General features: G+C 39.9%; 1 protein-coding gene across 1 annotated transcript; it reads right to left on the minus strand.

The window, feature by feature from the left end:
• Nucleotides 1-928: 928 nt before the first annotated feature.
• Nucleotides 929-11573, minus strand: tgm2b (transglutaminase 2b). The gene is made up of 13 exons (XM_079186449.1): nucleotides 11520-11573; nucleotides 8221-8400; nucleotides 6995-7213; nucleotides 6082-6200; nucleotides 5474-5602; nucleotides 5143-5320; nucleotides 4848-4980; nucleotides 4271-4374; nucleotides 3952-4191; nucleotides 3344-3619; nucleotides 2844-3004; nucleotides 2352-2488; nucleotides 929-1847 (listed from the first exon to the last, which is right to left on the minus strand). The coding sequence occupies exons 1-13, from the start codon at nucleotides 11527-11529 to the stop codon at nucleotides 1697-1699; spliced, it is 2037 nt and encodes a 678-aa protein (XP_079042575.1). The 5' UTR covers nucleotides 11530-11573; the 3' UTR covers nucleotides 929-1696.
• Between the last annotated feature and the right edge of the window lie 143 nt (nucleotides 11574-11716).

The following is an 11716-nucleotide window of genomic DNA, read 5'->3' on the forward strand; positions in this document are numbered from 1 at the left end:
ACTAAACAAACCATTTCCTTTGCAATGTGCCAGTTTTACTGTCTTTTACCAAAACATGTGCAAAAAGCTGCAGTATTTTAATGCTTTCTAAGGAATTAAGAATAAATTAAGCTTTTTTCATTCATCTGAGAACTTTTCAAATTGCATTTTATTTATGTAATATTTGTTCTAACACTATAACACCACAATGTTTGTCACAATAAAAATGTATGCCTTCATCACATCAAGATAATATAAAATCTTATGTATATTCATGTTTGGCACTGTAGACTTTTGCTGTTATCATTAAGTTGACTCTGTGCATCTTAACCAAATGACTCAAGAAACACAACTAGTACATTAATCACTCCAAACTTTTGTCATCATTTTCTCAACCACAGTATATCTTATATACCTGAATCACATTCTCCTCTTGACTGTGTTTGTTCTAAGTGCTGCTGTTTGGTATCTGTTCTGTTCAATACATCCGTTTGAAATGACTTGGGTCTTTTTTCATTATTCTGGTATTCAGTGTTGTATTTTATTACTATTGTCGGCACAAACTAATGGGTTTGAAGATTCTTCATTTGAACTGTGAGGTAAAAATCACACTTTATTTATTTTAACCTATTACATCTTACGGATTGGAGGAAGACATTTTCTGCGTACCTTTCAAACATGGTTTATTTTTTTTTTTATCTACTATAGGGCTGTAAATGGATAAGTTATTCAGTTTTGTGTATCTTGTTAAAAATGATCTTAACAGTTGAATGGCTGTGTGTTACTCCACCACAGAAACAATGCCTTATACAGAAGCTCTCCAGCCTCGTTTTTAATACTCGCAACTACTGTTTGTGGCCAGAAGAGAGCAGCACTTCCTCTAACTTTAGGAAAAGGCCACAAGAACCAGCAGTACCAACTGCACAGAGTAGCACTGCAGTTTGCCATGACCAAGACTCATTACCTAAAGACATCCACAGGCTTTTCAAATGATGTGTGTCCCAGGTACAAGGAGAGAAGTTAACAGTTTGAATTGAATACAGTATGTCACCCACATGTAGGGTGGAATGTGGTAAAAAAAAACTAAGACCAGCTCTTTTGATCATAGTTGTTTGGCTACAGCTGTCTAAATTGATCTCTTCAGTAAATAATATATTCATGATTGAAACAACTTCACAAACACCACGCGAGATGCCTCATCACCTTTGCTGTTGGCAGATTGTGCAAAAGGTAGATTGTTGCACTAATTTTAAATAAAAGATGTACACGTTGCATTTGTGCTCTCAGTCGAACACATTTTGTCCAACAAGGTCAAAGATTGTGTGAAAAGTCTGACTGGTTGAAACATTATCACAAAATATGTGTAACAACTCTTTTAATCGTGGCACTTAAAAAGTAGAAAAATAGTACATAGTACCTAAAATGCTAACCATCACTTCAGATCACAACACATATTCTGTTAAAAGTTGTGCATGCACAGATTTGATTAGCCTTAATAAGTACAAAGCGTTCACATTAACATATCTATGGTTCTCAGTAAAAATAGATATACATGAAGCAATCAGGATATACAGTGAGATTCTAAAGTATTTGAATAGAAAAGCATTTTATGTATTAAACAAAAGCATTCGCTTCTCTATAGATGGCTAAACGGTTAACAATTCTGACTTGCGAGTAACAGTACTGCCGTCTATTTAACTGTAAAGGTTGAAAGGCTTCATTTTCCGATGATGACATTTCTGTATCCCTTGACGTGACACAACTTGTTGCTGTCGAAGTCGACCACCAGCTTTCTCATCCCAGAGTGGGTGGGTGTGAAGTAAATTTTCACTTTGGCATCTTCCCCAGGTCCCACCGAGGAGCCAAGCCTGTAAGGTAAATATTGAAATATTAAGTTTGTGTCACACACTCGGAGGGATTTATTACAGTCTTCTGATTGCATAAATATTTACATCATCAATTACCACTGAGATAGGACTCAGTTTTTGCCTATTTATAGAGACGATACGAATGAAGCTTCAGTGTTTAAACTCAGCAGAGGACTAAAGGTTATAAAAAACAAGTACAGTTTCACTATTTTCTTCTTTTTTTTTTACACACATTTACACACATTTTACACACATATACAAATTAAATCATAGAGAGATTATTGTTGAGCAACAAGCCATCTCACTGGTATTTCAATGTTTTCTGTCCAGATCTTCTTTCTGCTCCAGTAAACCTCTGTACTGTATTTTTTACTGTAACATCTTGTGATGTTTAGTTAGGCCACAGTAACACATATGTGTAACACATATGATATGTGTAACACAGTAACACACATCTGTGGAAGTCAAACACTTCCATTACACAAATGTGATGATTTATACAACCTCTCAGAGATGACCTGTCCTGCAGTGAGGTTGGCCCCCTCGATGCTGAAGCAGCAGTTCTCCAGCGGCTCAGGCAGAGGGTTTTGGATGGTGATCTCTGCAGCCAGCTTTCGATTCAACTTCGGTTCACCCAGGATCTGCAGAGCGCCGTCACATCCAGGTGTTAGTTAATGAAAGTATCACAGTAAGTATATGTTACAGTTTTGCTTGGGTCAAGCTTTGTTCATGCGTACTGTGGGAATAGGTGTTGGTGTTTCATTACTGTAATCGTGTACCAACGTAACCATGGTATGGCTGATATAAGCTTTTAAGATCAACCTCAGACTTGACCCTTATCATGGTATTAGTGAGTAGCTGGCCTTTTTTCACTTTTCTTTACATTTTCAGGGCTTGTTTTGACTTTGAAATTGCATTTATTTGGACATTATGTAAATGTTTTGGCATCATTAGTTAAAAATAAAAATACCCTAGGTTTTACTTCATAGTACTCACTCTGACTTTGATTTCAGGATTATCCAGGACAATGTTTCTCACTGCCAGTGTTGCATCTCTAGTGGAGTAGTCCATCAACAGAGCTGCCAGACGGATTAAGTTGTCCTCAGTGAGTAGGCCACCATACTTAGAGTAGTTCAGCCTGAGTGGAACTCGCCTCTCTAGAAGAACACATACAACATATTAAATACTCACAGTGAAAGGTGGAGAGCATAAAGCATTCACATATTACATTACAGTCATTCAGCAGACGCTTTTATCCGAAGCGACTTACAATAAGTGTATTCAACATCGGTTTTCAAGAGAACTACTAGTCACCAGAAGTCATAAGTGCATCTCCTTTTTTCAAACAAGCATCTAAGAGCATAAACCAGAGCCAAAGTACAGTGCAGAAACAAACGAATACAATAAGTGCAACACACTAGTATGAATACAATAAATGCTAAGTAAGTGCTAAGTGGAAGGCTCAGGCATAAACGCCACACTGCGACTTGGCTCACCTGCTCCTGGTGAGAGTTCAACATTGAGCAGATCTTTAAAACCACAATTCTCTCCCAGATAGCCAGTGTAGGACACGGCGCAGGATCCAAACACCAGGCGGCACTTCTTCTCGCTTTGAGTGTTGTTCGTAACCACAGCAAATACGTCAAAGTCGCAGCCCTTCCTCATGTCCGATGTCACCTTGATAGTGAGGTGTAGGCCTTGATTTTGCTGCTGCTGGAGCAGCTTGTTTTGGTGGTTAGCCTTCTTGAAAGCCTCCCGCTCTTCATCAGAGCCTGGAAATATAGAAGCAACAGAATCCCACAGTAAACAACTGTAGCTTCTAAAGAATTTGCCATCCAAAAATATTTCTCTATATTTAACATGACAAATTGCCTGTATAAGTAAAGGACCTTAAACCTGACCTCCTGCATTAGGGTAACACAAATACTGACAGGGAATGTAAGAATGTACACAGCAAGTGACCTTGATGTGACCTGCTGGTAGAGGAGGAGGTTTGCATATAGTTTTAGTAATAATATATACTATTTCATATTGATAAGACCAGCTCTTGTGATGTTTAATTAGGTTTATCTACATGTGCCGTGTATCCAGCAGTGCTCGCTACCTTCGGGGTACTTGTACAAATGAGTGATGTCCTCTCTGGCGTCACTGCCGACACTCTTTGTGCTGATCTTCTGGCCCACCACTGTAGTGCTAGTAACTTTCGATGTGCTGCCGTCTTTTTTCTTCATGATGGTGATGACATCAGCGTTGACCTCAGCAAAGACAAACGGGGCGTCATACTTGGACGTGAGCTCGCCCTCCTTGATGGCCCTGACAGGGGTAGGGCCGCAGCAGTACACTCCTAAAAAAAAAACCTCTGTGAGGATATGCCTTGATCAAAAAAACGCCTCATGGGTTCATTGATGCAGCATGTTTGTTACCTTCGCTTTTTTCCTGAGGTGTAGGGTCACTGGCCTGCCAGCCATTAAAATCAGACTTGAAGTCAGGCCGGGTCATCCAGCTCTCCACCCAGCAGTGATAGTTCCTACAGATACACACCATCAGTTGGAGTCATACACTTGATACACTTTCTGTTTTTTCAATAAAGACATCTCATCACTGGACTTGTTCTGAAGACATTACCAAAACTGATTTTTCTCTACTGTGTAAATTTCCACTATCAAGGTTAAAATGTCAAAAATTTCCACTGTAAACTGTATGGAAAAATCATAGTGAATATTTATTCCATAAGAAATATTTCATTTAATATGTGGTCACATTGCCATATTGAGGTAAGGGCAAGATAATACAGTCTCAAATTTCTTACTCTCACTGTCAAATAATTCCCAGAAGCCCTGACAATCTCCTAATTGTACACAGATATCTCTCCTCGTAATGTATCTTAATACACCTTTTATCTTCAGAGTATGCATTGTTAAAACATTTAAAGTACATTGATAGTACAGAGCCCTGTCTCCTACTGTGATGTTAGACACTGTACATAAAAAGTGTTCCTACCAGATCATTTCTTTGGACTGAGTGAGTTCTCCATTTTCGTTGATGTAGCGTTCAATCACCAGGTCGCTGTTGTTGTCGTGGGCTGACAGGAAGTTGGTGACGACTCGGCAGGGGATGCCAAGGGCTCTGAAAACTAACGGTATAAAAACAACATACATGAGTTTTGCGATACAAAGAGGATGAGCAAAATGTCATAACTGTGTCTACATTTATCGTGTTATGTTGTGTCTGTTTGAGACAAATCCAATGTGTTTTCCAGTGATAGGCCACCAAGCTCCACTGCTTCCTATCTTACTTGAACAGGCCACTGCAGCAAACACCCAGCACTGTCCGTAGCGAACGGGCTGACAGGCTTGTGTGTCCCAATTGCGCAGAATCTCCACACTGCCCCTCCAGAACATGGGGCTGACACCTCCTTCATAGCCATCTGTCCATTTTCCCAGCAACACCCCTTTGTCATCATTACAATTCACCTACCAGGCAAAGGAAAGGAGTGTAAAACATTTATTTTTCATTTGAAATCCAAGCTTTTATATGTTTAGTTTGAAATTAAATCATCGGTATTGCACACACATAAACCTATTTATGCAAATAAAAACAGTGAAGAGAAAATGAATATCACTTGCCATGGCACTAAGCACTCTGGAAACATAAATGGGATTTCTTCTCCCTGAGCAGTCCTTGCCAGGATTCTTCAGACATTTAGGATTCATATCCAAAATCCTCAGACAGATGTCCAGGATTCCACTTTCAAACTGTACACAAATACTGCTGATTAGGTTTTGTCACTGATACAAGTATAGAGATGGAACATAATCAAAAGAGAGATTCAAGGTTAGACATGTCCTCTTCTAAACAAGAAAAACAGGTGCAAACACGTAGTGAATTAGATGTGTAACTCTACCATGCTGTAAAGCTCAATAGCTGCACAAGTATTGCACTGCTAATGCCAAACTAATCAAACTGTATATCAGATGTCAAAGAACAGGCTGGAAATTATAACACTCCTCACACTTCATCACACAGACTGTGTACTGTCAGATATAAATATCTCTGTTAATTTCAGTGCCAAATGGTCAGAAATGATTGCCCGTATGCACTTATGTAGCTCGTCATGATTCACTTGCTAAGTGGATCTTTTCCTGTTATCAGAATAAGAGTCTTTCATACTCCTTCCCGACACAGTGGGTGTAAGATGAAGTGAGGCGGACGGCGTCAGTGTTGGTGTTGGTACCTGGCCAAAGTTCCAGGGAGTTGATGTGGGATGTTTGTAGCTGCCTCGATAGATGATTCCATCCTGAGACAAGACATACTCTGCCAAACTCCGCTCATTGTCCATATACACTACATCTCCTGTTGCCAAGAGAAATTGCGATAAAATTGATACCTCTCCTCCTAAGTAGAACATGGCTGGTAAAGTATCAGCCTTCATTTCTTGGAAATAAATAAACACATATTTTCTTCTCACCCTGTAGTTGATGGAGTTTGTTTTCATAGAATTTTAAACTTCCACTTAAAAGAATAGTTTGTCATTTTGGAAAATACACTTATTCGCTACCGTGCCAAGAGTTATATGAGAAAATCAGTATCACTCTCTTATCTGTACATTCAATATTAAACTGCATCCAGAAGCTTGTTAGCCTAGCTTAGCATAAAGACTGGAAGCGTGAAGAGACTTCTAACCGTGCTTTGTCCAAAAAACAGCCTAACGACATCTGTACTGTAAGTTCACTATTTGCTCACAGTGATGAAGAGACTTCAGGAAGTGACTACTCTCGGCCAAGAAATAGTCTGACAAATGACTCTACGTTTGTCGTTTTTATACATCTCTGTATCTGCTGTTTCCCTCTGTTTCCATTCTTTATGCTAAGCTCAACTAACTGCCTGTGACAGTGGTACCGTATAGATTGGCAAAAGAAAATCTATGATCATATTTCCAGAAATTCTGAAATATTGCTTAAACATCTGATTATTATTAAATCAAACTACTACCATTCACGTATATAGGCTAATCTCTGCAGCACTGTTCCTAAATAGCTGCTGTCAAAAGCCCACTCTGGAATGAAACATGATCCTCAAAGCACTCTGTAGCCTATGATCACTACACTCCACTACATGACAGCTTGACTTATGGTCTGTTTACCCACCTGTGCACCATGGGTTGAAGAGCAGGATAAATTCGATCCGCCCTGATCGCCCCAGGGTCAGTGTGTAGCGGCCGATAGGTGCATCAGGGGGAGAACAGACGGACAAGGCCACCATGTCCCCGGGGGGACTGATGACAGCGGCGCTCCAGCAGGAAGTGTCAATGTTGGCAGACAGACCAAAGGAGGCCCTGGTGCCATACTGCTCAGAGGGTTGAGGACCTACATGTGAAAGAGAATATGGGAAAAGTCCTGAGATTAGATGTGGGGAAAAGCCTAGGGATCTTGGTGAAACATTTGTGTCTGGGGAATGGAAACTTGCAGGGTACATTTATACTATTTTCCTAACCCTGCTTCAATTCAGTTCAAACATCTCTGGAATTTCGTCTCATGCATGGGCAGCATAACTGTGTAATGGCATTTAATTATGACCAGAGTTGTTTGGGACTCAAGTCTTTCTGTGTGACCTCAATTCAGAATTGAACTCCGGTATATTACGTAGAATCCAAACAGTCAATTCCTTCACATCTTCCACCCGGTACAGCCAACTAAACCAAAGGAAGGCTGCTTCCTTCTCATGGGGTGGGATTGAGGGTCCGACTTCGAACTATTAAAACATATTTGTCTTTCAAAGGCTGATAATGTTATCTATGATTATACACATGCATTCCTGTTGGCAAGCAGAACTTCCTGTTTTGGAAGTTCATACTCTGCATGGGAAGATTATCCAAATATGAACTGAGGGGAAGAGGCAGATAGTTTTCAGTGTTTATAGGGTTTACAGCAAATTCATGGTCATACAGTATCTGGGGCTCCCAACAATAACAGCTAAATTCACTAACACCCGCAGAACAATAAGGGAGGAGGTGAAGATAACAATGGAAAACCCAGAAGAACATCTTACAGCTACTGAAAATGTGCTCCTGGTAAAAGCCAGTAGTGGTGTCACTGAAAGCCTAACAAGGGAAAATAACTTCCTTTTCCTTTCCACCAACGTTACCGCTCCCTTCCCCTCTAATCTCTGAAACCACAATAGGTAGCAGAGGAAACAATGTCAGCAGAAACACACAGTGGGTTCAAATGGAACCTCCGAAATCGGAGGAAAGTTTTAGTAATTTACTGCACATTTCCAAATGTCCTGATGCAGTGCAAATGACTGACAGATATATTAACAGAAACCTACATAACATCCAAAAGAACTAAGAAAATTAGTTCTAAAATAGCTCTACCTGTCTCCGCAATGCAGTCAAGAGAGCTGACTCCAGGTTGGTAGCTTCCGGAGCGAAGGTACAGGCTGATTGTGAACAGTTGGCCTCTCCTCACTATCAGACGATCCGCACCGTTAAGATCAGTGCTATGGTCCATGTTGTTGAACTCACACTCCAGGTTCCAGCGATCAATGTCCAGAGCTTGAAAGAAGAGAGACCATTGAAAAAGCACATTAAAACTTAACACACAGCCCTGTCAACGAGGTGTTTATTACACATCTCTGAAATGTACAACATAGACGTAGAGTAATAATTACTGAGTATTTATAACTTACTATCATTTTAATAACACATAACAAACACTTTCAAAACTTCTAGTCAAAACGGACTTTGATTTTGTTCAAGAATTGTTTTAGTTTTTTACAACAAATGTATGAAATCCTACATAGCAATTAAAGGGTGTCTCTTTATATTCAATAGAAAAGTGCATATACATCTATTTTTAGCACTCTTTAAGAAATATTCTTTGATCTTATTTGAATTTAGTAGGAGGATAGTGTATATGTTTATGGTGCACTTTAAATGCCACAACATAGTCTTGATGAAGTGCAAATTGTAACACATAGCTGTGTATAGGATGAGGGATATTTAATTGAATTCACAAGGCCCAACAATTACAAATAACTCATTTATAGCAGACTTGGGGTGAATTAACCAGAAAATGGTGGTTAACTAGAGGCTGGATTTCTTCATGTGGCCAGGTATGTGCTTTTATATATTAGACTGCTTTCCAAGCTACAAACTACAAACTTCTCGGTTGATTTATTGTTTGTAAAGGTTTATTATTATATCCTCAAAGATATTGCAAATTCGGTGGAAACGGCAGGACACTTGCAGCCATTTATGGTCAGATACTTTCTTTCTGTAAGGTTTTATCAAGAGGTAAACACAGACAGAGAGTCACTCCTTGTGAAATGTGTAAACACACAGCCACTCCTTCTCTCCAGGGCGCCTTGTGACTAATAGAAGCCCACCCTTTGATTTCCTGTTGGTAGGAAAAGTACGGGTCCACCTCCTGCTCCATGACATGTCAGGAGGTTAACCTCTCCCCATATATTATTCCTTGGTGTTAAGAAAAGCCCTGAAAACAGGTTCTAGTGTCACAGCTAGACTATACTTGGGTAAACAAAGACTAAGTTGTAAAGACTTCCTGCTGTTTTACATCAGGAAATCCATCATTCCTCCGTATTTCTCATGGCTCTGATGTTTTACTGATCTCCACCTTGGTTCAGGTCATAATTGAAGACATGTTACTATAACTAATTGGGGCAATTGCCAACGCTATGTATTCTAGTACAGCTGGAGATTGTAGACAGTGGATCATGAGGGCTTTGCGGCTTAGCCTGTGTACATTCTCAAGTCCTTTAGCTTACATTTGCTCTGCACAAAATTCAAAGAAATATCAGGATTTGAACAGAGATGAACAGATTGAGGAACCATCTGAAGAAAGAATTACAGTATCTCTCTTGGGTACAATACATTTGTCCTCACTTTTTCCTTTTGAAGAGAGAAGAGTTTTATTGTACTTGCACCTCATGGCAAGAGACTCCAATAAAACAGATCCTCAGCTTACAAAATGTGAAATCTATTACAAAGAATAATAACACATGAAAGTCTGAGACACAAAACCTTGAGCACTAATGGTGCTATAAGTAAACTGACGTCATGCTTTCTGTAGTGATTTTGGAGGCCTTTTGCGGCTTTGTAATCGGTATAAAAGAAACTTACTTTGAATTTGTTCCCAAACCGCATTGCATGTGGCATTGAAGGTAAAGCAGTTGTGGTAGCAGATGGTGTACATGCGTGATGTAAAGCCAAACTGAATGCATTTTATTGCAGCTTGCAGTTTATTCTGTTGGGTTACACAACTTGTAGCAGCACAATGCTCTAAAGCACGGGCAAAAGATTCCTCAGTGTTGACCCTGTACAATGTTGGACACGCCCACGCCTCGGTCCCACTTGACCAACTATGACCCACACACAGAGGGACTGTCTCAGTAAGCAGCACTGAGGCCAGCATAAGCCTTTTAAGGAAATTAAAACAACATCTAGCTGGTGTTAACTGGGAGCATATTTATTTTTCCAGGATTCAAATAGTGTTTACTGTACCAGTGAAATGAATGGATTTCTCAGTCTTGTAGGTAACACCCATGCTGACTTCAGAGCTCCATCACAGACACTTTCAATTTCAAACTATATGCTTTGTTAATACATTTCCACGAAATGCTTTGTAAACTTCCTATATGGAAAACAGGTGATCACTGAACACAGATTTATCACTATGCTGTTTATTCTACAACTCATATTCTTTTTTGTGTGTAGCACATTGACGCTCCAATAGACATCTTCCTCACATCCTGCGACCATGAAGATTAAATATTGCAGATGGCAAAAGCATTTCTTTCATGACTTCAGACTAGCCTGTTCCAGTTCAGTGGGTTTTTTCTGTTAAATACGCACCCTCAAAGTGAAAATTGTATGCCTTTTCTGCCATGTAATGTCCAACAAACCTCAGAAATTTCCGGCATGCTGCACATTTTGCCTACACACACGGGTCAAAGAGATATTTACAATCCTTGGAGGTGATTCTGAGCCACCTGGAGGTTTGACTACTTTCTTGTTTGGGGACTTTTGAATGTCTTTACAAGCTTTTAAGGAGAAAATATTTGTAGGGTGGTGTGTGTGTGTGTGCCTGTAAAGTGAGCAGCAGTTGACTGGTGGTGGCTGCAGCTGCTGTGAGGTGCTATTATAAGGGTCCCAGCAGGGCAACAACAATCATCTGCTCAAACAGGAGAGTGAAACATTTTTCAGATGCTTTGGCTAATAGATCTCTGATAAACGGCTGCTTAACAGAGTTACTCCTGCAGCTTTGAAACCAGCTTACACAGGTTGATAATATGTGCAGGCTGTGATAACTTTACATGTTTACCATTTGTTATTCTCAGACATCATGTCTACAGCATGCTCACAGACAAGACTTACTAAAAACTGAGCATCAAAATACACTGCAAGTGAGATAGACTTGAAGTTGCATTAAAACAAACTATTCCCATATTAGGAAATATCAAAGCAAAGTCCTTGGGGGACTGACCTCTGGGATAAATATGGATTATGTCAAAACGAATCAACATGTGGCCCATGTATTTTTAACTATCTAGTAATAAACTACCACCCAACTTATTTTTAAATGGCAAATACTTTTGCCAAATGTGACCGTGAGTTTGTCTGCTAAAGATACAAGTAGTCCGGATCCAACTTACCTTGAGCCATGACTGCTGCTGTGTTCCGTGTTGTCAGTGAATCTCGGAGGGGAATAGTCTGTCACTTCTCGCCGTTATCTCGGTTTTATTTCTGGGTCTTATTTGTAGGTCTGATAGTGGGCGTGACGCGACGCTTCGCCACACAGAACGCACCCCTTCGCGAGTGTACTCACACTCACGCCAGCGCGTTGTAGCCT

This window comes from Pholis gunnellus (assembly GCF_910591455.1).
Source record: "Pholis gunnellus genome assembly, chromosome: 3".
NCBI lineage: Eukaryota > Metazoa > Chordata > Actinopteri > Perciformes > Pholidae > Pholis > Pholis gunnellus.

What these genes read in the sequence shown, in the direction of transcription:
- tgm2b (XM_079186449.1), bottom strand. An exon ending in ACCTCAGGAAAAAAGCGAAG is followed by an intron (nt 4,192 to 4,270) that starts GTAACAAACATG and finishes TTTTTTTTTTAG; the next exon opens with GAGTGTACTGCTGCGGCCCT. An exon ending in TGAACTCTCACCAGGAGCAG is followed by an intron (nt 3,005 to 3,343) that starts GTGAGCCAAGTC and finishes GTGTTCTTCTAG; the next exon opens with AGAGGCGAGTTCCACTCAGG.